General features: G+C 40.4%; 1 protein-coding gene across 4 annotated transcripts; it reads left to right on the top strand.

Annotated features, from left to right (window-relative positions):
- On the top strand, nt 1–25,536 carry DARS2 (aspartyl-tRNA synthetase 2, mitochondrial). Of its 4 annotated transcripts, none has more exons than XM_008696459.2 (18): nt 1–137; nt 646–811; nt 1,434–1,533; nt 3,731–3,797; nt 4,595–4,696; nt 5,087–5,182; nt 6,554–6,677; nt 7,374–7,420; nt 8,176–8,282; nt 9,446–9,515; nt 10,698–10,877; nt 11,930–12,037; nt 13,555–13,617; nt 18,238–18,390; nt 20,879–21,097; nt 21,313–21,423; nt 23,175–23,250; nt 24,026–25,536. In XM_008696459.2, exons 1-18 carry the CDS (start codon nt 111–113, stop codon nt 24,238–24,240), a joined length of 2,031 nt encoding a protein of 676 aa, XP_008694681.2. In that variant the 5' UTR covers nt 1–110; the 3' UTR covers nt 24,241–25,536. The 4 variants fall into 4 exon arrangements, with proteins under 4 accessions (XP_008694681.2, XP_008694686.2, XP_040492157.1 ...); XM_008696464.2 differs by having other exon boundaries at nt 13,558–13,617; XM_040636223.1 differs by lacking the exon at nt 5,087–5,182.
- Nucleotides 25,537–26,344: the final 808 nt, after the last annotated feature.

A 26,344-nucleotide genomic window follows, 5' to 3' on the forward strand; every position in this document is an offset into this window, starting at 1 on the left:
ACCTGCGCGAAGCGTTCCTGCAAATTTCCGCCCATAATAAGCATGGCAGCGGCACCTCTGCTCTGATTGGTTGAATGCCTTCGCCTTAACTCGGGCGCTTTCAGAGCGGAATGAGGAGTGCTTGCATCTCGGTGAAGGTCTGGTTTGGGGTTCTGGACCTGCGAAGGTTTCGGGTTTGCCGGCCTTTCTCTTTCTGAAGACCGGAGGCCGGCCGCGAGGTCGGGGAGATTTAAAAACCTGAGGCCGAGTTCTTCCTGTTTTCCGAGTTTGGCCTACGGGAACCTTCGGGGAAACGTGGAAGGAAGGGAAGGGTGTGCGCTTGGTGGTCAGCCCCTTACGCCTCTGCATGGTCGCGGAGTCCCGCCTTGCCCTCCCGTGTGGAAGGTTTCTCTCGGCTCTTCTGGCCGCAGTTCGGTTGGTTAGAAGTGGAAACTGATGCATTGGAGGAGGGGAAAGGACCTTTTCCCTACCCTCTCTCCAAGGGCCCAAAGAACTTGCAGATTTATCTAGTTTCTAGACGCGTGTACTTGAGTGTTCAGCGAAGAAGGGCTTAAATATTGGAGAAGAGAGCGAGAACAACTAGCATTTTAAGGGATTTGTGTCTATTTTCAAAACTGACTTTTGACCATCGTCCAACACCGGCAGCTTGGGATTCGTGAGCGTCTTTCGCCATCCTGCGGCTCCAACATGCTCTCCTGTTGGTTAAGTCGGCTATGCAGGGGTTTTTCCACACCCACCGGAAGGATCACCCACCTGAGCCGGGGTTCTCTTTCCAGAACGCTGGTGCTCAGTTCACAGAGGAGAATTCCAGGTGAAGGCAGTGAAGGGCTCTGTCCTCTAAACGGTACTTCCTCCTGGCCTCTGCAATCAGAGTGCTCTTATTCCATTTTCCTGTCGTCTGAACTCGATGGCCTTATGTGTAGAGGCAGAACATTCACTCTCCGTTTCTTATAATGTAGATTTTTTTCTCTGGAGTTTAAAAAAGTAACTACATGAATTCTCCTTTTAGCTGATGCTACTAATAAGCCTAAAAAATTCTTCCACATTTGAGAATATTTTGGATAGTGTTTTCTAGCGTGCAAGTGACTGGTTTCACTCTAGATTCATACCATCAAACTTCAGTAATTCCAAGATCTCATTTCATTAGGGAAAGGAATGTGCACTATTAAGAACAGGGTAATTTTAGGCCTCTGCAAATGCTACATGATCAAAATTTAGATTTCCTAACACAGGGCAAAAATTTACAGTAAAACTTATTCACTTGGCCTTTGGCACATTTGCAGGTAAATTTAATAGTGACTGAATCAAATTACATACTTCAACTTTATCAGTTTCATTCACTGACATGAAATACCTAAGATGATATAAATTGAGGGTCTTTATTTTTAAGCAATTTGCAAATAATATGTTTTTAATCTTGCTTTTCTTTAAAGAATTCAGTAGCTTTGTTGCTCGGACCAACACGTGTGGAGAGTTGCGTTCTTCTCACTTAGGCCAAGAAGTCACTTTGTGTGGATGGATTCAGTATCGAAGGTAAACTGGCTTACGAATGCCTAGTGGTTAGGGGTGACTGGGTTTCTGAGTCAATTAAGCTTTCAGCTCTTGATTTCGACTCAGGTCATGATCTCAGGGTCATGAGATCAAGCCCCGAGTTGGGATCTGCCTGCTTAAGATTCTCTTTCTGCCCCTTCAGCACCTCCACACACAAAAAAGAATGCCTGGAGGTTGTTTTTCCCCAATCAGTTCCAAACTTTTATTAATTTTCAGTCAGTCAGAACAACAAAAGCTTTGCGACTCCTGCAGGATTCTCAGAATTCATTGTGTTTTCAGATTTGTTTTGAAAGATCCAAATAGAGTCACTGGAGTGGCATCTGTTGAAGGGTGTGATAACAGTGTGTTCCACCAGTGGACTGAAATGTCCCTTAGCCCACTCAAGTTGAAGAGTTTCTAGGACCAGTAATTGGGAGTGGGCCCGCTGGTAAGCTTCAATAGCATGAAAAAGCTCATTTTATTCTAAATTTAGGTAGAGAAAAAGCCTAAAAACATGAACAGTGATTCCTTATGATTAAAGCCCATTTTGTTGTTCATCTCTATATTCCAGCACATACCTGAATAGTACATTAATTAATAAGAGTTCCAAAATACATAGATTTTGTGGCCTTCCTGAAGAATATGTACCAAATGGGCGGATATTTGACCCATAAATTTGGTGACTTCTGAGCTCAAAATCTGAGTTTTCTGTATCCCTTCCTGGTACTAAGGATAATATGAGAAATGAGGGTTGAATGCTAAAATGTTGGGATTTGGGGGAACTTTTTGATGGTTTATAGAAGTGTTGGACCGCCTCTAGAAAATTGTATCTTTTAAAAAAACAGTTTATAGGGATACCTGGGTGGCTCAGTCAGTTAAGTGTCTGCCTTCAGCTTAGATCATGGTCCCTGGGATCCTGGGATTGAGCTCTGCATCAGGCTCCCTGCTCAGCAGGGAGCCTGCTTCTCCCTCTCCTACTGCCCTTCTCCCCCACTTGTGCGTGCAAGAGAGCCTGATGTGGGGCTCGATCCCAGAACGCCGGGATCACGCCCTGAGCTGAAGGCAGACGCTTAACCCCTGTGCCACCCAGGCGCCCCCAATTGGATATTTCTAATATCCTAAAATATCTTTGGAAGTTTCCAAATAAAATTTTCTTATAAAGACTTAAGCCAATGAAAATTAAAAATTTGCCTTTTACTAACAAGCCACCTGGATAACATTAGGAAGATGTATATATAACCAGTAAAAATTGAAATTGAAAATGAAAAGCCTGGGGACACGTGCATGGCTCAGTTGGTTAAGCAGCCGCCTTAGGCTCAGGTCTTGATCTCAGGGTCCTAAGATCATGTCCCACATCAAGCTCCCTGCTCAAGGGCAAGTCTGTTTCTTCCTCTCCCTCTGCTGCTCCCCCTGCTTGTGCTCTCTCACTCGTGCACTCTCTCTCTCTCAAGTAAATAAATAAAATCTTTTTTAAAAAATGAAATGAGGGGTGCCTGGGTGGCACAGCGGTTAAGCGTCTGCCTTCGGCTCAGGGTGTGATCCCGGCGTTATGGGATCGAGCCCCACATCAGGCTCCTCCGCTGGGAGCCTGCTTCTTCCTCTCCCACTCCCCCTGCTTGTGTTCCCTCTCTCGCTGACTGTCTCTATCTCTGTCAAATAAATAAATAAAATCTTAAAAAAAAAAAAAAAAGAAATGAAAATGAAAAGCCTGGGGTGCCTGGTTGGCTCAGTGAGCAGAGTGTGCAACTCTGGATCTCAGGGTTGTGAGTTCAAGCCCTGCTTGTGGCATGGAGTTTACTTAAAAATTAAAAAAAAAAAAAAATAGGAGCGCCTGGGTGGCTCATTCGGTTGAACTGAGCTTTCGGCTCCAGTCACGATGCCGGGGTCCTGGGATCAAGCCCCGTGTTGGGATCCCTGCTCAGTGGGGAGCCTGCTTCTCCACCCTCTGCTGCACTCTCTCTCTCTCAAATAGATAAAATCTTTTTAAAAAATTTTTAAAAATAGATGATTAAGAAAATAACAAATGCAAAGTCTTTTTTCCATTGATAAGCTACATAGATAATTGCATGAATGTAGCACATAATGAAAACACATAATTGTAATTGCATGGATTTTTGTTTGTTTGTTTAATTTGTTTTGCCTGCTTAAATTTTGGGCTCAGAGATTTTGTCGTAACGGGTTCATTTTCTTCATTGATCAGGCAAAACATCTTCCTGGTCCTAAGAGATTTCCATGGGCTCGTTCAAGTTGTCATTCCCCAGGAAGAGGTAATAGAAGGTTTCCTACTGTTATCTGAAAGCCTCTTTGATGCTATGGTAGAGTATGCTAAGTATGTTGGATAAGTGTATGCGTGCGTGTGTGTGTATACGTATGATGAAATGTTCCTGGAATAATATATATGTATCTGGTAACATTGGTTACCTCTGGGAAAGGCGACTTTTTACTGTATATCTATTTATACCCTTTGAATTTTGAGCCATGCGAAGGGTACCACCTGCTCAAAAAAAATTACCATTAAAATTAGATAAAATAGTTGTCATCATGCTTATTGGGCAATATTGGTTTGTCTTGTGGTAATGGTTACAAATGCTTGTATACCTAAGAAACATATGATTTACTCAGTGCTTAGTCTTTGAAGTAAGTAAAGAACAATGAATTATCTTTCAGGGATCAGGATCCAGAGACGAGCATAGCTAACCCCGGAGATTTCCTTTCAGTTGGACTCCATTATTGCTATTGGATGAAACTGCCCCTAAGACTAATTCTGGAGACAGTTGCCTTAAAAGTATGTAGGAATTGTTTCCATCGATCATTCTTCTCCTTATTTTCCTTTAAGGAAAAAATTCTAAAACCCTTCACTAATAGTTTTACCTGCTTTATTATGTGGAGTCAAAATGGGGATGCAATTTACCAAATTCTTTAAGAAAGTCATTAAGGGCAGCCCCAGTATTTATGGCAATTAAGCTATGAGTGTGAATATTTTTCTAAACCACAGACTGCAATTACTACATATTCCTTTAAATTCATGTGTTCGTCGGAACTGTTTTTCTCTCTCATTCTGTAGTCGGCTGCTGCTGTGAGGAAGATTCTGTGTGAAGCCCCTGTGGAATCTGTGGTGCGGGTGTCTGGGACAGTAATTTCCCGACCTCCAGGACAAGAGAATCCGGTTAGTAGTTCAGAAGCGGTCTATGTACATTTTGCCTGTATACCTGTGTACTGCCTACACATTCAGGTGACACCAAGCGACTATTAGACATCAGGCGCTGAAAGTTCTGCAGGTTCCACGAATGAACACACAGATTCCAAAATTGTCACTACAAATACATACCTATGTGCACAGGCATGTTAAGACATCTGTTAATGAGCACATTGGCCACAGATACGCATAAGAACGTCAATCTCACACAGATATTGACGCTTTAGACCGTACGCTCTAAGCACCCATACTTACATATGTAAGTACGTGCATGTGTTTTACAAATGATCGCTGTGTACATGTCCTGATGAGTGATTTTTAAAAAAAAGAATACGTCTTTTCTCTCTCTGTCTCTTTAAGAAAATGCCAACAGGTGAGATCGAAATCAAAGTTAAAACAGCTGAACTTCTGAATTCCTGCAAGAAGCTGCCCTTTGAAGTTAAGGACTTTGTGAAGGTGCCATCCTCTGTTGTTAATAAAATAGAGTGTCTAGGAAATGTTGGTAACCAGTAAAGTGTTTTCAGAGTTTTTTAACTTCTACGAAATTAAGCATTTTACTGTAGACCTGTCGTGAAGTGTTCTGTGGTGTTCTGAGTTAAGCCGTTGCAGTACCTAAACACCTAGGCTGCTTTTTCAGACAGCTCGAAACATGAGTCTGCCTTTAAGACTTGAGGTGGTGTTTTCAAGTATTTTTGTTGCTGTTTGACATTTTGAAAGGAAATTTGTGTCGAGCTTGGAAATGGTCAAATGGTATAGGAGATCCTACATCGATTAACTTTAAGCCTCTAACCGTGATAAAATGTTCGCTTGACTTCCCAAGCATGTAAATCTGATTACTGTAATTTAGGATGTACTTTGCCAAAGTTTGAAGGGTTGTTGAAGCTAAATAGGTCTGGGTGAGTACACCCAGATAATCTGCATCTTTGATACAGTTATCTACAGTTGTAAATGTATATACATCTACTTTGTAAACTGATCTGTAAAATGGTTTTTAAATTAACTGTATGGCCACTTAGTGTCATATTTAAATTCTCAATACTTAATCTTTTAATTAGAAAGAGCAATATAATTACAGGGTTCACCTTTTTGTGGGAGGAGAAAAAAGGAAATATACAGTTTTCCCCCAGCTAAGCTTTCAGAAAGATATGACAGTTCTACTTCTGGTTAAAAAGTTGTCAGCACAGAGAGATGCAGAGACTTACAGCTTTGAAAATAAGCAAAACCTTCTTACCGGTTCCTACTAGGGAGATTCCCTCTGCTGTTACCTTGCGTTTCTTACTTTTAATCCCACTCAAGTGATAATGTCATAGCTGTTTTTACTCTGGTGTATATTTTTTTTCAAGATTTTATTTGTTTGAGTGAGAGAACAAGTAGGGGGAGTGGCAGAGGGAGAGGAAAAGCTCAGCAGGGAGCTTGACGCAGGGCTGGATCCCAGGATCCCAGGATCATGAGCTGAGCCAAAAGCAGTTGCTTAACCGACTGAGCCACCCAGGCACCCCTACCCTCGTGTATAATTGTAAAAGATCTTTGAAGCCTTTAAGTATACTTTTCAAGACTCAACTATGGGCTTAAAAGAAAGGACAAATGTTTAGTGAGGGTAGGCAAATTTCAGTGAAGGGTGATGTTAATGATGAAGAGGAAAAAAACATAAAATCTATGCTAGTAACAAACTTAGAGGTTGTAGGAATTAAGGATGCTGTTGTATTCACAAATGGTGGAAACTAAAGGTAGAACTGAAGTTTCTGAAAAGCCAAGCTCTGTATTAAAGTTAATATCTTTTTAATATTCAAAAAATATTTAAACATTAAAATCTTTCAATTTGTTTAGAAAACAGAGGCTCTTCGTTTGCAGTATCGCTACTTAGACTTGCGTAGTTTCCAAATGCAGTATAATCTGCGACTGAGGTCCCAGATGGTCATGAAAATGCGGGAGTATCTCTGTAATCTACATGGTAAGGGACATGCCTGAATGTTCTTTAGAGCTTTTTAGCATCTCTTCTGTTTTATTCAGCATTTTATTGTATCCTCTCTTTGGCATCATTGGGTCAGAGGTTGCCAGAGGTCTGGAATTCACTTAATGTGTAAAGCAGTTTTTGAAGAAAGGTTAATTTCCAGGTGTTTTGTCCTAGAGCATAATTTGGTAACTTAGAACATAATTTAGTTCTACTAGGTCACAAATAACAGTTTTTTAAAGATGTTGAGTCGAAGGTAGAACAGCCCTTTCGTTGTTATCTATAAGTTTTCTTAATTCCTTATCATGCTTATACTAATTTATTGGGAGCTCAGAAATGTCCTATGAATTAAACTAGACTCTTCAATTAGTCCTGGGGCTTTTTCTACTATGTTTGAGTGATTTTTGCTATACTAGCAGAACATTTAGAAAACCAAAACAGTTCAGTAAACAAGAATCCATCAAATAGTTAGAATTATTTCATGAGAAAGGTGTCAGTTTATGAGCCAAATAGGGTTTTATGAGAATATTCAGCTTCCGTCTTGGATGTGTGGAAATCAGTATTCAGTAGGCTTGGTAACTTCTTTCAGTCAAAATTTCCTAATTAAAATGTAGCCTCAGATTTGTTGAACTGTACCCTGGACAACATATTTGACAAATTTGTATCTATTAAATTCTGATGCTTCTCTCTTTTTAGGATTTGTGGATATAGAAACACCAACATTGTTTAAGAGGACTCCTGGGGTATGTATATCCCTTAAATCAGCCTACAGATGATGTCGTATTAGTTATGAAATTGGACCACTTTGTTTTTATATTCATGTGGCTATATTTTTGGTGTATATTTTACTGTTTCACAATGGTCACATTAACTAGGTTTTGTTAAGAGTCGAGAAAATTATATGGGTCAGAATTTTGAGTCAGAACATTTTTATTCTACATGAGTTTTCTTTCCCTTGAGGTTTATAAGTGCAAATCAATAATGAATTGTTTACTTAAATATAAACCCCTTCTGGGGCACCTGGCTGGCTCAGTCAGGAGAGCATGTGACTCTTGATCTCAGGCTTGTGAGTTCAAGCCCCACATGGAATATAGAGGTTACTTAAATAAATAAAAAAACTTAAAATAAACTCCTTGTTCATTAAGAATTGACATTTCTAAACATTGTTATTTAATCTGTACAGTCCATGGACTTATAAAACCATAGTTTAAGAAAGGAGTTAGCAGTTATTGGATAGGAATTGCACAAAATTCTATCAGCTCGTAACAGAATTGGGAATTCATTTCAACAACCACGCATTTACTACCTGCCACGTACACACATTGTTAAAAGCCTACTATGTGCAAGGCTTTTGGCGGACTAAAAGATGAGCAAGAGATGATCTCTGTCATTTGCTCTTTAGTTAACTTTGTTGATGTGCCAAAGTATCAACTTCCACCAGATCTTAGGTTCAGGTTTTTTTAACAATAGTATTTCTGCTCTCCTTCTCTCTTTAAAGGGTGCAAAAGAGTTTGTAATACCATCCAGGGAACCTGGAAAGTTTTATTGCCTCCCTCAGAGTCCTCAACAGTTTAAACAGCTTCTGATGGTTGGTGGTTTAGACAGGTGAGCCTTCTGTATGCTACTAGTAAGTTATCAGAAAAAGAAAGGGGAGGAAGGTGGGGAGAAAAAGGGGAAACACAAAATTATCTGATTTCTTAAAAGAAGTTAGAAAATGCATGAGCATTTGGAAAATACTTGTAAAGTACCCTAAACATTTGTAGTCATTATTTAGTAAAGATGTATTGGGTGGCCTCCATGTGCAAAGCTCTATGCTAGTAGATGTGCAGGGAATTAAAAACAAAAAAGGAAAGGTTTTAGGGGCACCTGGGTGGCTCAGTCGGCTAAGTGTCCGACTCTTGATCTCACTTTAGGTCTTGATATCAGGGTCGTGAGTTCAAGTCCTGAGTTGGGCTCCATGGTGGACGTGGAGCCTACCAGAAAGAAAGGGAGGAAGAAAGGGAGGGGAGGGGAGGACAAAAAGGAAAGGTTTTAGGGGCGCCTGGGTGGCTCAGTCGGCTAAGTGTCTGACTCTTGATCTCACTTCAGGTCTTGATCTCAGGGTCGTGAGTTCAAGCCCTGAGTTGGGCTCCATGGTGGACGTGGAGCCTACCAGAAAGAAAGGAAGGAAGAAAGAAAGGAAAGGAAGAAAGGGAGGGGAGGACAAAAAGGAAAGGTTTTGCTCTCCAGTAGTTAATGAATGTAGTAAGAATAGGGTAATAAATAAACCAACTGCCAACTGTGATAGAACCCAAAAATAAGTTTGTTGAGGGTTACAAACTAGATATTGTTTGAGGAAATATCATTTAAAAAACTTTGTGAGCAAGGCCTTCTGGGACAGTGCTGCATCTCAGCATTTGAAGATGAGAATGGGAGTGGCATAGCACAAGAAAGCTCGAGTGTATTTATGGAGCAATAAGTACTTTGATTTGGCCAGAGCAAAAGAGTATATATTAAGAAGCGTAAACCGCCTTGCATGCCGATCTAATATATGAATATTGAAAGGTGCCATTGTATATTTTTAAATCAATGTATAGAATAGTTTCTTATGTGTCTACTGTATATCTGCTTAGATTACAGCATCGTAAAGAATTTTAAAATTTCTTATGTCCTTCAGGTACCATTATTAATTTATTTAATTTATAGACTGCACTGCCATGAACTTCTGGGGAAAAGTGTGTGTATCTTCCTAGAATCACAACTCAACTCATGCTACTTTTCAATGGTAGATATTTTCAGGTTGCCCGATGTTATCGAGATGAAGGTTCGAGACCAGACCGACAGCCTGAGTTTACTCAGGTACTAAGTTATATTCACTTTTGTCTCTCACTCAGCCTTGCTCCAGCCAAGTAGTTCAAGACTGGGCAGTAATTTTATATATCAGCAGACCTTGTTTTATTGTATTTCGCTTTATGGGGCTTCCCAGACATTACATTGTTTACTAATGGAAGATTTGTGACAACCCTGTGTAGAACAGGTCTGTCAGCACCATTTTTCCAACAGCATTTGTTCACTTGGTGTCTCTGTGTCACGTTTTGGTAATTCTTGCAATATTTCAAACTTTTTCATTATATTTGTTTTGGTGATCTGGGTTCAGTGATTGTGACTCACTGAAAACTCAGGTGATGGTTAGCATTTTCTAGCAATAAAGTATTTTTTAATTAAGGTACATACTTGTTTTGACATAATGTTATTGCACACTTAGTAGATTACAGTATAGTATAAACGTAACCTTTATAGGCACTGTGAAACCAAAAAATTAATTTGACTTCCTTTATTGTGATTATGCTTTATTGCAGCAGTCTGGAACTGAACCCACAAGAGCTCTAGTGTATGCCAGTGCTTTACTTCTCATTACATTTTATCCATCAGATATTTAATTAAACTAACCTGCAGTTGAGACACTATTTAATTTTTGATCCATTTCGTGTGTCCTTATAACGCGTATGGTCATCAACTAAGAAATGCCAAAGATTCCTGCAGTGTCGTAATGGCCGTTGCTAGGATAAAGTTCTTTAAAACAAATCTCTGGTACATTATGAACCAAGAATTCTGTACATTGGTACTTAATCTGTTTAATCTTTAGACTCATCAAAGATATCATGATTTGGTTTTTATATTGATAGCATATTAATCAGTGTGGTGAAGCGCAGAAATCATAAGCTTTGGAGTTGGGCAGACCTGGGATCAAGTGTAGCCTCACTACTTATTAACTGCATGTACACCAGCAGGTTACAAAGCTTCTCTGAGCCTTAAGCCGTGAGGAGAATGATGGGTACTAAACAGGTTGATATATGTACAGCGTTAGAACAATGCCTGACATAAAACAGAAATACAATAATATTTATGCTCCCAACTCCCACCCATGTATTAAGTATGTGCGGAAGGCTATGGTAGCTTGAAACCAGAGGAATGTATAAATATGTACATATTAATACTGTGGCCGTTCAAGTTAGTTTCCATATGTTATTTTGGTTTCAGATTGACATAGAGATGTCTTTTGTAGACCAGACCGGAATCCAGAGACTAATTGAGGGCCTGCTCCAGTATTCCTGGCCCAGTGACAAAGATCCTGTGGTGGTTCCTTTTCCTTCTCTGACTTTTGCTGAGGCATTGGCCAGCTACGGAACTGATAAACCTGACACTCGCTTTGGCATGAAGGTACTTTTCTTCACTTTTCCAGGACTCTGACCCACCATAGTCCTGCAGTCTTCTAAACCACTTTGAAATTTACAACTAGTTACACACATTGTTATATCATATTTTTTGTTGTTACCTTAGCTTGTTACCAAGCTATAGCAAGAGAGAATAAAAGCGTGTTAGTACTACAGTACTTTTGTCCTGTCTATGTGCTCCAAGACTGTTTCCAAGAGTAAGGTTCTTGCCATAAAGTTTTTATTACTGACAGCTTATTAATTATATGGACATGAATGGTCACTTGAAAGAAAAAAAAAAAGCTCTATTCTTTCCTCTTCAATTTTTCTTAAGCTTAAAATGGCACTTGGAAGGCAAATGATTAAGAGTTATTCTTTTTCCCTAGCCTAGAAAAAGCTCAAACATATGGAAATGTGTATTCAAAATATTAAGATTTACACATATTTTAATGAGGGGTAAGAGTAGAATTTGATTAGAGCAGTTTCCTTTAGCAAGCCTCTCATTATTTGCTTTAGAGAGCAACGGCCCTTCATGTCTACAATGCTGGTGGCATTTCTCTATCTCAGTTCTCAGTGCAAATTGCTCAGAAATTGAAGTTCCACTAAGTCTATGAATAGGCAGTGCTCGATTCTTGGGATGAAAAAAATATACAAAATGTCTTAACTGCTTACTTACAGCTGCCAACTTAACCACTCTTTATTTTTTCTTTTGTAATATGAAATAGTGGTGCTTAGGTCAGACTTAGGTTAAGTTCCAGCTCTGTGTCGTCTTGGCCGATTAATTTTCTTCTTGTGCTTGATTCCTTCCTGTACTACATGGGGATAATGAGAGTGCGTATCTCATACTCTTGTACTGATTAAATGAATTAATAATAATGAATAATACATTAGTACCTTAACCCCTGCCATAGTGCCCAATGCATGGTAAAAACTATGATTGCACTCTATAATTTTTAACTTAATAAGACCTACTTGCTTCTTTAGAATCATGTTTGTAAAAATTTTTGAGATAAAAATTACTTCACATTTAGTTACCTTTTTTTATTACCCATTTTATAGATTATAGATATTAGTGATGTGCTCAGAAACACAGAGGTTGGATTTCTTCAAGATGCACTTAGTAAACCCCAAGGAACCGTCAAAGCCATATGTATCTCTGAAGGAACAGTAAGTGACTCGCAGTTCTGTTTCTCTAGAGTGTATATTTGGGAAGTAAATATGTTCAGCATTGGCACATTCAAACTTCAAGAAGAACAATTCTTTTTTTAAGAATATATATTTTCAGGGGTGCCTGCGTGGCTCAGTCAGTTAAGTGTCCAACTCTTGATTTCAGCTCAGGTCATGATCTCAGGGTCCTGAGATTGAGCCCCACGTTGGGCTCTGCACTGGGCGTGGAGCCTGCTTGAGAGTCTCTCTCTGTCTCTCCCTCTACCCTCCCTCCCTTCTGAAAGAAAGAAAGAGAATCCATATTTTTATATAAAGTCTAACAGTATCCCTGAAAGTATAAGTAGAGAATAAAACCTTGTGAGTGTGAGTTTACACTCAAGATCTCGAGTTTTTGTCTGTCTTTTAAACAATGCTGTAAAGTACTCCTCCTTTGGAATCATTCCCACCAGTGATGAGCATGAAATAGTGTTCGTATGTCCTCCAGTCTCAGTTTATCCAAAGGCTGCAAGCCCCCGTCAGCTCCAGCATCACCGTTTCATGTTGGTTCTGGGTCTTCGGAGGGCCCTGGTCTCAGTTGCATTCAATTGAATTAATAACAGCAGGAGGGCGAGGAGGTAGAGCTGTGAGAAAAGCAAAAGTGGGGGGAAGTGAGGGTAGGAGAAAGAATGGCTGGGCTAGGCCAACCCTGACTCTGAGGTGAGGAGACATGTCTGTTTTCTGTAGTTAGCACACCTGCTTTGAGCAGAATTTGAGAAGAGGGGTTCCAGAAGTACTTTGAATGAAGTTACTATTTTGAAAGACGACTCATTTGTATACTTGAGCATATTAGTGTATTCAAAATGGGAGTAAGAATTCAGTCTCATTACATCTTACTTCATGTGTTTAGTGGAAAGTAATCTGTGTGCATACTCTAGTCCAGACATATGCGTTCACATAAGCTCAGTGTCACATATACTGCTTGGTATTATTGTTTGACTCAATTTGAGTGTGTCCAGTCTTCCCCAAGCAGATTATAAGAAGTGCAGGATTGTGAACCACGTCTCCACCTTTTTGTATCTCCCATACCTCGTCTACTGCCCCAAGAATATTAGTTACAGTGATAGTCCTAGCATCTCACTTACAAAGGCAGTGAGATAATTTAGAAAGAGGAAGATACAAAAAATTTTAAGCAACCTGAAATAAGCAAATTCTAAGTTCTCTTTCTGATCCGAAAGTTATTTTTCTTACACGATTCAGTTGTAAAGGTTTGAACATGTACCCCACATGGTCCATATGCAGGCTTTTCTGTGGAGTACGTGCACAGCCTTTTCCAGGGAGACCTGTGTACCGGGGGCGGCGGGGAAAGGGTGGTAATAAGCCCTGTAACAAACTCTGAAATGTTGTCATTTGGAAGCAGAAATTAAAGTTTATATTGAATCCTATTGTGATGGAAGGACACAAAATGTATTTGTATCCCATGTGATATCATAGACATGTTTATGAAGCCATCCTATTGGTGAGTTTACTTTTCTTTTCAGAAGTACTTAAAAAGGAAGGACCTTGAATCCATCAGAAAATTTGCAGCTGACCATTTTAATCAGGTAAGGAGTTAATAACAATAGTTTTTTTCCCTTTTAAGGGTTCTATATTTTTAGTAAGTGTTCGAGCTCTTTATACAATCACTAGTTTTGAGGTCTTGTTATTTCAGACCATTCTTCTACTTTTCTTCTTTTCAAAATTCATCTAATCCCAGGGCATAACTCTAAGACTTTGACTTGGACAGTTGAATTCACCGTTAATCAGAATATGAAAGTTCAACCATAGTTTCTAAAATAAATGTGGAGGGGCGCCTGGGTGGCTCAGTCGTTGAGCGTCTGCCTTTGGCTCAGAGCGTGATCCCAGCGTTCTGGGATCGAGCCCTGCATCAGGCTCCTCTGCTGGGAGCCTGCTTCTTCCTCTCCCACTCCCCCTGCTTGTGTTCCCTCTGTCGCTGGCTGTCTCTCTCTCCGTCAAATAAATAAATAAAATCTTTTAAAAAAATAAGATAAGATATAATATGATATGATATGATATGGAGGGGCACCTGGGTTGCTCAGTCGGTTAAGTGGTTAAGTATCCACCTTCAGCTGAGATCAGGGTCTCATGGTCAGGCTCCCTGCTCGGCGGGGAGTCTGCTTCTCCCTCTGCTCCTCCCCCTACTTGTGCTGTCTCTCACTCTCTTGCTCTCTCGCTCTCCAATAAATAAAAATCTTTTAAAAATAAATAAAATAAATGTGGAATTTTAATCCAGGTAGGATTAGTTTAGAGACCCAAGTGTCCAAGGTTTGAAAGAAAGCCTGTATTCATTGTTCTTCCCATACCCTTTTTAAAATTCTGAATCCACCTTTGACAGACACATTTTGTGTTGTTGGCTTGGTGAATGGAGGAACTGAACTACAGAGGAGCAGGAGTGGGGAATGGGCCTTCTTACCTTGTCACTGGACCTGGAAATTGCCTCAGCCTTCTCGGAATCAGTAACCTTAAAAATGATCGTGCCCTTTGAGTCATTAATTTTTCGTGACATACTTTGTAGAAAACATTCTAAATGTGAGGACAGTATGCTCATTACAGTGTCCTTTACAATAGGAGTAAGATGAAATGATATGAAATGATTAAATAAATTAAGGTATAATCAAAGGAATTAATATTAAAGTTCCTTTTTAAAACTTTGTCTCCAAAGAGTTTGTAGTATGGGGTACATGTTCATGTTGTAATGATTCATAAGAAAAGGAATGTACAGAATTCTAGAAACACTGATCATTACCATGTAAAAACACAGTATTTGTGTACTGAAAATGGACCACCCTCCTCTACCACCACCACAAGCCACGCCTCAGACCTCAGGCTCAAAAGGATTTTTCACAAGAAAGAAAGATTAGGATAATGGTTTCCAAAATGGGCCAAGGCAAAATGAGAGAGAAGTCAGAGCAATATAAAAAGCTTTTATAAAGTTAAATGAATTTAAAGAATTATCCTTTACTTCTTGTTCTTTGTCGTAAAAATGTATGTTCTTTGATGAAATGATGGTAGTAGCGGATGATGTTTTAGGTTTGTTTTATGCCTTTGATAAATTCAAAGCTGGCAACTCTAGATCTCCCAATTTTGTTTCTTTGCTTTTATCTTGCTACTGTTTGAAGTCTGCATCTAGGAACGACAGGACCAGGAAATAAGCCTGAAGTTTAACTTCAGTAGCCTTGAGTGATGGAACCCTTACTACATGTTCGTCTTTTCCTTTTCTCTTTTCCTCTTTTCTTTTTTTGCCCATTCTCATTAACTGGATTTTTTGTAGAAGAAATGGACACTACTTCTGTTTTTTCAATTTATTAATATATTTTAACTTGGCTTACTTTTTTAAAATATGTGTATGAATTTTTAGCAATATGCTACATGCACAGGATTAAAAATACAAATAGTAAAGCATTAATGATGAGACGCAGCACTGCTTTAGCTCACATCACTCCAGTCCCACGCCAGCCAGAATGTCCCCATTTTGAGAAATACATCCACGTACTGGTGTTTTTGTTTGTTTGTGTTTGTTTTTACTTACGCATTTTAAACTTTATCTCTGAACTTCCTGCATGAGAGACAAAGCTACGACACACAGGCCTTACCCAGTTACTCTGTACATCCTGCACAGCTGTCTTTCTGGACCTTTTCTTCATTCCTCTTCTGCGTTGAAGCTGCTCTTCCTGGATCCCAGATCTTCCTCTTTCTTATTTGTGCTGCAGTATATCCTCAAGTAACTGCCTAAGAGAGTGCACAAGAGGGGCGCCTGGGTGGCTCAGTCGTTAAGCGTCTGCCTTCTGCTCAGGGCATGATCCCGGCGTTCTGGGATCGAGCCCCACATCGGGCTCCTCCACTGGGAGCCTGCTTCTTCCTCTCCCACTCCCCCTGCTTGTGTTCCATCTCTCGCTGCCTGTCTCTCTCTCTGTCAAATAAATAAGTAAAATCTTAACAAAAAAAAAGTGCACAAGAGATACACTTGCCTCATCTAAAAATGTCTTTATGTTCGAAACCTCACACTTGATTGCTAATTTGGCTTAGTATAAAATTCGGAATTGGCAGTCATATCCCTTTAGAACAGTGCAGTCTGCAGTGACTAGGGGGCTCAGTTGGTTGAGCCTCTGACTCTTGGTTTCAGCTCAGGTCATGATCTCGTGGGTCCTGGGATCGAGACCCGCGTCGGACTCTGCACTTCGTGGGGAGTTGGCTTAAAGATTCTCTCCCCCTGCTCCCCCCACTTGCCCTCTCTTGCAAGCTCTCTCTCTTTCTAAAATTAATTTTTAAAAAGGAAAAAAATAAAAAGCGCTGTCCAACAGAACTTTCTGTGGTGGTGGAAGTGTTTTGCATCTGCATAGTCCAGTATGGTAGCCACTAGCCAGTGTAGCCATCGGATGCTTGAAATGCAGCTAGTACACCTGAGGAACTGAATTTTTAATTTTATTTCATTTCAGTTAATTTAAATAGGTACGTGTGAGTGGTGGCTACTGTATTAGCACAGCCTTGGCTTGTGGAAGGCATTGCTTTTTTCTGTCATACCTGCTGTTACTGATGAGAAGTCTGATGCTGATAAGAACTTATTCCTTTACAGCAAACCTGATTGTTTTCCAGACATTCAGCCTCCTGATTCTTGACATTCCAAAATTTCAGTTTGTGTACATTCGGTTCATTTTGCATTCAGGGCCCTTTCAATATGATGGCTCATGTCTTTCATCTGTGGAAAGTTCTATCACCAATTGCTTTGACTTCGTCATTCTCTCTAGTCTCTTTTTTTGGACTTTCTTTTAGTCATATTTGGACCTCCTTTTGTAACTTGCGTATGTCTCTCTCTTTTTTTTTTCCCCATGTTCTTTCCCACCGTTTTCTTTGTCCTTTTTATTCTTTCTGAGAGATTTCTTCAGCTCTTTTGTTGAATTCTTTTCAGCAATCATGTTTATGTCCCAGTAGCTGTTTCTTGGTTTTTTCCATCATATTTTATTCTGGTTTTATTGATAAAATATATTTTTGAGTGCTTTGAGGATTCAGTCCTCCTTTGGTCCCTAAACTACCTCTTTCCTCTAGGGTCCTTTTTTTTTTCTTTTTAAATACTGCATAATTTCTTTGAGTATGATGACTGTTGATTGTATATATTTAGAATGAGGCATTTTTTAAGTTTTTATTTAAATTCCAGTTAGTTGACATACAGTGTAATATTAGTTTCAGTGAGTCAGCACTTCCTTACAATACCCGGTGCTCTTCACAAGTGTACTCCTTAATCTCCATCACCTGCTTCGCCTCTCTTCCGCCTGCATCCCAGAATGAGGCATTTAAAAAGCAAACAAAAGGGGCGCCTGGGTGGCACAGTCGTTAAGCGTCTGCCTTCAGCTCGGGGCGTGATCCCGGCGTTCTGGGATCGAGCCCCACATCAGGCTCCTCAGCTAGGAGCCTGCTTCTTCCTCTCCCACTCCCCCTGCTTGTGTTCCTTCTCTCGCTGGCTGTCTCTGTCAAATAAATAAATAAAATCTTTAAAAAAAATAAAAAATAAATAAAAAGCAAACAAAAAAAGGAGAATCAAATACGGGACAGTCAAAATAGTAAAAATAAAACATTCCTCACACTCAAAAAAATAAAAATAAAAAAATAAAAAGCTGATTGGGGGTGGAGCATGTGACTCTTAATCTCTCTTAATCTCGGGGTCCTGAGTTCAAGCCCCACATTGGATGTAGGCTTACATAAAGAAAAAAAAATTTTTTAAGCTGGTTGGGAACACAGGGTCCTTGGAGGAGCTTCGTGAACGGGTAGGTTCAGTTTAGGGGGAGCAGCAGAGCCATTGGCCATTACCCTAAGAAACCAGGCTTCTGCAGGGTAAAATCAGTTCCTTCTGTGCTGAGACTGCTCCATTTTTCTCCAGGCCAGAGCTTCCTACATCTTTCTGCTATAATTGTTCCTATTCCATTCACTTGCTGCCTGCCACAAATTTGCAGAAACCTCTTTGCCGGTGTCTCCCCACCTTTTATTCCCTTTAGTTTCTGATTATGGTGAGATTACTTTTGTAATTCCTCTAGTATCATTTTGAAGGTGTCGAGGGAGGGAATGAAGATTATCTCGTGTTCTGTTGGGAATAAGATATCTTTCTATGACGAGAAAAATAAATCACCCCCACTTTTTAAAAAAATGTGAGTGAGTCTTTTTCCTTATCACAGGAAGTCTTACCTGTATTCCCAAAAGCCAGTAGAAATTGGAATTCTCCAGTTGCTCAGTCCATACTGGAGGAGCAAAGATCGGGACTAATCAGACTCATGGAAATCCGAGAGGATGATGTGGTCCTGCTGACTGCTGGGGAGCACAAGAAAGCAGTAAGAGAAACTACTGTGAACGTCTGTGCTGTTGATGCTGCATGATGCCTCTCTTTTCCTGCGTATATAGTACATATTTAAAATTGACTGTTAATTCCATAAAATGGGGCTGCTCTACGTGAGTTTTTTCTATTAATAAATAGCTTTCAGCACTTACAAATACTGCACTGTGTCAGAACTAGAGTTTTCTTCATCAGCTCCCAGCCTCCATCAGCATTGCTCACACGGTCATAATTGTGATGATTGGCATGGTTCACACAGATTAGATCTGGCTCCGATTAGGAAAGCCACTCAGGTAGACTATTGGTATTCCTTGTAGGGCCGTGAAAAAATATTTTCATTTTCAAGGTTTTGCAGATTAGGAAAATTTAGTAATCCCAAACTTTTGTAGATAATGCATTTCTAAAACTGTGGAGGGAGAGACCAGACTGCTGGAAGGCTACTGGGCTGGCAGACATTTCTGGCCCTACTTGGTGAAGGCAGGACCCTTCCTCTCAGGAGCAGCAGCTGGGAGGGGAAGAGTGCCACCATGCCCTGGCTAACTCCCCACTCTTCAGGAGATCTGTGGAGTGGATTTAGCCATAGAGATCATTGTAAAATGTACAGAAGTATGGACTATGTGTCAAACATGAATATTGAAAATATGTTGGAAAAGTCAAGTGTGATATAAATTCATTCTTGCACTAAAGTGTAATATGATTTCTTTGTAGCAGTGGTGTCTGATTAGTACTTTATCAAGTCCATTCTTCTAATCTGTATTTGTGCTGTACATATCATTGTTTCTTCCAAAGGAAAAGCTTCAGAGGTCTGTTTCAATGCTAAATGTAACCCACTCTCCAGCACTTGGCTGGCTCATTTGAAAGGGCATGTGACTCTTGATCCTGGGGTCATGAGTTTGAGCCCTATGTCGGGTGTAGAGATTACTTTAAATAAGTAAATAAATAAAATTTTATAAGATTTCTTTTGAATAAATACATAAGTGTAACCCACTGTCTTTCCCTTCCCCTGCCATAGTGGAGTGAAGAAAGCTATTTAATTACAAATTTGTTTGGATACCATAGTCATGTTTTTAATGAATTCACTTTTCAACATTATTTTTTAATACCAGCCATGAACAGCCCTGACAAATTTGCTGGGGAATGCACCAGTTAATTACAAATTTTACTGTCAATGAGTTTCTTACAAAAGAACTTGGGATTTTGTATTATATAAATATATTGCTGCAAACTCGTTTGGTCATTCTGCTTTCCCCTGGTCTGAGGCGAAACTGCTGGTGGTCTTCTCTCAGGAAGGTACCATTGGAATTCCTACTGGGACTCCTTGAAAGAACTAGAAACCAGATTTATGAGGAATAGCATTAGCATTCTGAATATGTCACAGTGCAAGTACCCTGGGTGCATATTTAATGTAAGCTACAGTGGGCCGTAAAGTGACACCCTGTGCGTGTCTTCCAGGCATGGTTTCCTTTCTCAGGGAAGCCCTGTATTTCATAGTTAGCACTTAGTGAACACTTCTGTTTGTTCAGCAGTGTTCTGTGTACTTGGTGTATATTAACTCATTTAATCCTCATGCCAACCTTATCGGAGAGAAGGACTGATACAGTTACCATTCTAAGATCAGAAAACTGAAGCATGGGGGCACCTGGGTGGCTCAGTCAGTTAAGCGTCTGCCTCCGGCTCAGGTCATGTTCTCGGGGTCCTGGAATCAAGCCCCATGTTGGACACCCTGCTCAGCGGGGAGTCTGCTTCTCCCTCTCCCTTTGCCCCTCTTCCCCCTCTCCCAGCTTGTGCTCTCTGCTCTCTCTCATGTTCTCTCTCTCAAATAAATAGATATTTTTTAAAAAAAGAAAGAAGACAACACGGAGGTTAGAAATTTGCTCACACGCAGCTAGGCAGTGGAGGAGCCAGGTTTCTAACTATGAAGTCTAGTTTCAAAAGTCACACTCTTAAATGGACCTCTTCCCCATACCGCCCCTCTAATTAATAGACATTTACTAGGCCATCAGCTGTGTGCCAGGCACTCCTCAGAGCCTCACCACACCCCACACAATAATCTGTGATTATAATTCAGGAAAATAATCACAGAGTAGCCGCCATGGATGTTGCACCTCTTGTGCCGTGTCTCCCTTGATCTCCACAACAGCCTTTGGAGTAGATGGATTTATCTCCATTGTCCTCTGGAAAAAGGTGCGGACAAGTGAGTCAGTAGCCAAACTGAGATACCCCCAGGTTAGTCACGCTCGAGTGCCCGTGCCCTCAGTCACTGTGTTATCAAATCCTCACCCGATCTGCCGAGTGGGACGGGCCTTCTCAACCATGTTTCAATCCGATCATCCTCAGCTCTTTGTCTCCTGAGAGGCTCAGGGTGTCTCATCTATTAATTGTCTAATCCCTTCTGAGAGGACGGCCTGGCTGTAGAGTCCAGCTTGTATCATTTGCTGCCTACCTGTCACAGCGGCTAAGTCAATGTTTATATCTTCTGTTTGCAGTGCTCTGTGCTGGGAAAATTACGACTGGAATGTGCTGACCTTCTAGAAGCGAGAGGATTGGTGCTGCGTGACCCAACTCTGTTCTCTTTCCTTTGGGTTGTGGATTTCCCACTCTTCCTTCCCAAGGAGGAAAATCCCGGAGAACTGGAGTCAGCCCACCACCCATTCACGGCTCCCCACCCCAGTGACATCCAGCTCCTATACACCGAACCTGAGAAGGTACCATATCTGTATTTCCAGATAAAAAGGAAATGTGGAAACAAAGGCAAAGACGTTCAGATTTCCGTCTGACCCAGTCCTGGTAACCTCAGAAGAGATGGTCGGGTTTGAGCCCGTAGTGAATAAACTGTCTCTCAATAGCTGCACTGTCTTCAACCCGTAGAACAGAAAACTAGAAATTTTCTCTTAACGTAAAGGCTCTGTGAATCTTCTAGGTCCGCAGCCAACACTATGACTTGGTTTTAAATGGCAGTGAGATAGGAGGTGGTTCTATCCGAATCCATGATGCAGAGCTCCAGCGTTACATTCTGGCAACGTTGCTGAAGGTAACATCATCTTCTAACCTGTTTTGTTTTTTAACCAGAATATTTGTTGTTTTAGCCAGCATTGATGGTATAGTGATGAGCATCGCTGCCTTCCAGAATGTTTGTGGGGTTTTATTTTTAATTGGTATAAATGAAAGATTCACTAGATACAGAACAGTGTTGGCTTGTCTCTCTACCTCTAGTGTAAGACTTAGAAAAGTAAATGATCATAATAGCCGTTTGTTAGTACTGACCATCTGTGCCAGGCACTAAGGACCATATATGCCCGGACATTTAATCCTCACAATTACTTTTTGAGATAAATACCCCTGTTCTGTCCATTTTAAAGATGAATGACTGAGACAGATTAATTAATCTGCCCAGAGTCACACAGCACAGAAGTAAACTGAGCCACTATTCGAATCCAGGCAGGGTGGCTCTTGAGCCTAAGCCCCTAACCTCCGAACCACGACACAGCACAAAAAATGATGCGGTCAGAAATGCATGGAAATGTTGATAATGTAGAGAAAGAGCCGGGCTTGAAAGAATTTTGTATCATTTAATATGGGCAGGGAGGTATTTTAATGATAGAGAGTGGGAAAATCAGGATTTTAAAAAGAAGAGTCCCCACAGATGCAGGCCTAAGGACCTGGCAGCTTCTTGATGATTCCATTGAAGGCCAGGGTAGATTTCAAGAAAGAAAATGTTCAAGAGAGTCTGATCCTGAGAGATCATTTAGTGGGATTAACTAACAGGTGTGAGGTAGGATGGAAGAACTTAATTTGAGAGCAGGATTGGAGAACTCAAAACCCAGACTCCCCATTAGCTTTGAGGACATTGCGACCTCCCCGCATGTTTCTCCTCCCAACTCAATGCATCCAGTCATCAGTTTCCCAGCCGAGTTCCTTCCTTCCTTTCATGGTTAAGCTTCTCAAATGAGTCAGTGAGAATCCAGTGCTTCTGCTGCTGCCACCGGTGGTTCTCAGCCCCGCTGCACATTGGAACAGAATCAAGGGGAAAAGTATTAAAAACAAAAAACCACCCCACTACTCCACACCAGATCAATTAAATAAAAGGCTGTAAGTGTGAGGCTTTAACACTCCTTCCTTAAAAGCTCCCCACTTCTTTCAGATCTGTAGCCTGTGAGAGAACCATTATCAGATACACTTCCAACATTTCTACGCACAGTGCCCCACATAAGTTAACTTGCAAGGCCAGCAAATCCAGTGTCCTGTTCTTGGCCCCCGAGTTGTCCTACCTACCAGCAGTTGACACTGTTCCTTTCTTTTTTTTTTTTTTAAGATTTTATTTATTTGAGAGAGCGAGAGAGAGCGCACAAGTGGGGGAGAGGGAGAAGCAGGCTCGCCACCCAGCAAGGAGCCCGATGTGGGACTCAATCCCAGGACCCTGGGATCATGACCCAAGCCAAAGGCAGACACTTAACTGACTGAGCCACCCAGGTGTCCCATGACACTGTTCCTTTCTTAATGTGATAGGACAGTTCCCTGCTTTCATCCTACCCTTCTGAGCCCACCCCCTCCGTGTCCTTGATTGGCCTTACTCTGTTCACATTATCAGTATAATATTGGCTGCATTTCCTGAGTACCAGGCATTTCTCTGCATGTTTTAATATCTGTGACTTGTCCTATTCTCTTGCTAAACTGTAAGCCTCTTAAGGTATTTTTTTAACTCAACTGTTTTTTCCCTTTAGCACCTAAGCTTACTGTGGACCCTCAGTGTGTATTCAAATTGAATTCTGTTTTGAATTTCAGGAAGATGTGAAATTGCTCTCCCATCTGCTCCAGGCTTTAGATTTTGGGGCGCCCCCTCATGGAGGAATTGCTTTAGGTAAACAGCTGTTCTTTGACAAGCTAAATTTCATTCCATAACCGTATGTCTCAAATTTGGGCTCAGTTTCCAGGCAGGGGCAGAGGAAGAGAGGAGGGGGTAAAAAGGACAGGGTGTGAGCCCAAGAATTCTATAAGATTTTAAGTATTTTCATTTCATTGATATATGTTTAAAATGTACTTTACCAGTTAAAGGTAAAACAGCTGATAATTTGCATTTGGAAGATTTCTTAATAGAATAAAACTTCAGTGTTAAGTCAGTATTGCTGAAATCCCTGGAGGCTCACAGACATATTTGTAGGCATCTGGAAGGCACTGTTCCATAGTATTCAGTTTGTGTGAGAGTAGGAATATGCCAGTGCCCTTCCGCCATGGTTGCTCACCTTGCTTGTTTTATCAAGCAAGGAGGAGTGTGAGAAATTCTCAGGAGCTCACCTAGATTGTAAGCCCTCGACAGCAAGGACTTCCATCTGTGTTCTTAGAGTGCCCTGCACAGCACCTGATTTTTGTCAACCTTTAGAAAACCCTTGGTAAGGACTCATTAATTGCTGTGACTTGATTTGAACATGTGAATATTCATCCTCAGCATTTTTCTAGAATAAGACAGAAAAGAACCTTCCAGCAAACAGAAGTTCCCTAAAAAAGGCAGGGAACTCTGCTTGGCTGCAACTAGTTAAAGATTCTTATTTAAAAGTTCTCTACAACCTTTGGAAAAACTCAGTCACTCCCAACCTTAGATTACATTCTCATCTGTTACCTTTGTGTTTTACTTCCAGGGTTAGACAGACTGATATGCCTTGTCACTGGAGCACCAAGCATCAGAGATGTCATAGCCTTCCCTAAATCCTTCAAGGGGCACGACCTCATGAGCAATGCCCCAGATTCGCTCCCTCCTGAGGAACTGAAGCCCTATCATATCCAGGTCTCCTGGCCAGCAAACTCAGAAGCAGAAAAGAGCTCGTTGAATCAGCCGTACTGTCCAGAAAGTTGAGCTTCTGAGTTTTGTCTGCTTTGCTTCCCCAAGGCTGAAATCAGATGCGGAGTTCTGCACAGGTCTGATAAGCACGTCTGTAGGTGGAAGGAATCCAGACAACATTCTTCACCACAACAAAGAAACAGAAGGTATCCAATTTTGACTTGATAACATGCATTACTAGGATTTTTTGTTTGGGACATTTTTGCAGTTTCTGTTACCCGGAGAGGTGTGAAAATGGCCCTTTGTCTGAGTAATATAATAGCTTAGTGTTTTCTCATCGTGTTTTTCATACCTGGATAGTTAAGACAGAGGTAATCCGACCATGTGGGGAAATGCTTGCCCCTTTAGACTAGTCAGTTGATGGGGCAGTCAGTTCAACCAGCCTCATCAAGAGAGTCCTGTAAATTAAGCTAGATAGTGACATCTCAACTATCAGCATAATATAGTGAGAAGCATCATGATATAATGCAAAAAAAAAAAAAAATCACCAAAAGGAAAGTCATAAAATCTTAGTTTTTCACCTTGAGCAAGTTACATAAGCCTCCTTTCCTGCTTCTTTGAAATGGGAACACTGCTTGTCCTGGCTACCTCACAGGGCTCCTCTTCCAGAACCAGAAGTAATGATGTGTGAAAGGAATTATGAGTGAAAATGCTTTGAAAACCTATAAAGCATTACACAAATGTCAGAAAATGGTATTATTTATCTGTAAACAGATACAGGTGTACTTATATATCTTATAGTCTAAAGAAAACATATCTATAGTATAAGAAAAACAGTAATTTTATTAATCAGTATTCTATTTGTGATTGTATTTTTAAAAATAATTATTGGGGTGCTTGGCTGGCTAAGTGGGTAGAGCATGCAACTCTTGATCTTGGGGTTGTAAGTTTGAGCCCCACATTGGGTATAGAGATTACTTAAAAATAAAATCTTTAAAGAAATAATAAAATTATTATATCAATCTCTGAATAACACTTCTCCTCAGTTGTAAGTAATTGAAAATATTGATCTCGGGCCAACCTCAAATATATATAGAAAAGTGAATACTGAAACTATTGTAATTCTCTTATACATTCTGTGACATAAATCAAAGCTTATAATTAGTTAATAATTATGAAATGGGAACAAGGCCTTGATTAATGAAAGTGTTCTTTTCTACTTTATCTTCACTTTTGCCTTGACATTCTTTTGATGTGTAATTTGTAAGTACCAAGTATCAGTCTTCAATCCCTGCCTGTTTTTCTTAGTGCTCTAAGCAGTGCAATCCTATACTTGTTTTTTGTTTGAAAATAAAATCAGCTTCCCTTCCAGTTCTCATCTATGAAACTCAATAGACCAAGAAGAGTGAATGTTCTTCACTGCTGCAGAAAAGTGGTTCGCCGTTAGGGGGAGCGTTTCTCTAAAGTATGTCCTCGAACCCAGTCTCCCCATCTGTGGGTGTACTCTGGAGCGAGAAAGTTCTTGCTGGCAGGACTCTCCTGGTGAGAAAGGGTATCCCTTTCTCAGTGGAGAGAATTTCTGGAGATTCCCTTTAATAGGTGGGGAAATGCAGTTTATGTCCATTTATCCCCCATGGGATAAATGTAATTCACTATTGACTGTGTAAAGCCTAATTCCAACCAAAATGTTGTCTTTTATCCTGGAAATGAGAGTTCCAGAAAACACCTAAAATCCAGAGAATATTTTCTAGGCTGCAAATACCAAAGGCCCCTGGTCCTCAGAAGTCAATCAGTCCTGTATTGTTATCTCAAAGACCTAGTCATTTTGGATATCCCTCGGCTTTTCTTCAGTCTTGCCTCTCAGGGAAAAAAAGCAAAATGCTTATTCTGAAATCCAGGGAAATGTCACTATTTTAGATCCTTATCATTGAAGTTGGGTGAAATTTTAAATTAAGTCTTTTCTCAAAAATTAAGGAACTACTTAATGATAAAGGTGAAAACAACACAGCCAGGATTTTGAAATGTACAATCTGATTGTAAACAGGATGCTGAGTTTATTTCAAATCCCATCTCCCCACTTTCCTAGGGAATTTACATTTATCCTGTGTTGCAAGTTTTAAAAACAAGGTAAGCAAGGGCCAGCTACGACATCAATAGTTATTATTAGCTTCAAGAGAGC

The sequence above is a fragment of the Ursus maritimus genome, unplaced genomic scaffold (genome assembly GCF_017311325.1).
Source record: "Ursus maritimus isolate PB19 unplaced genomic scaffold, ASM1731132v1 scaffold_2, whole genome shotgun sequence".
In the NCBI taxonomy this organism is placed as follows: Eukaryota; Metazoa; Chordata; class Mammalia; order Carnivora; family Ursidae; genus Ursus; species Ursus maritimus.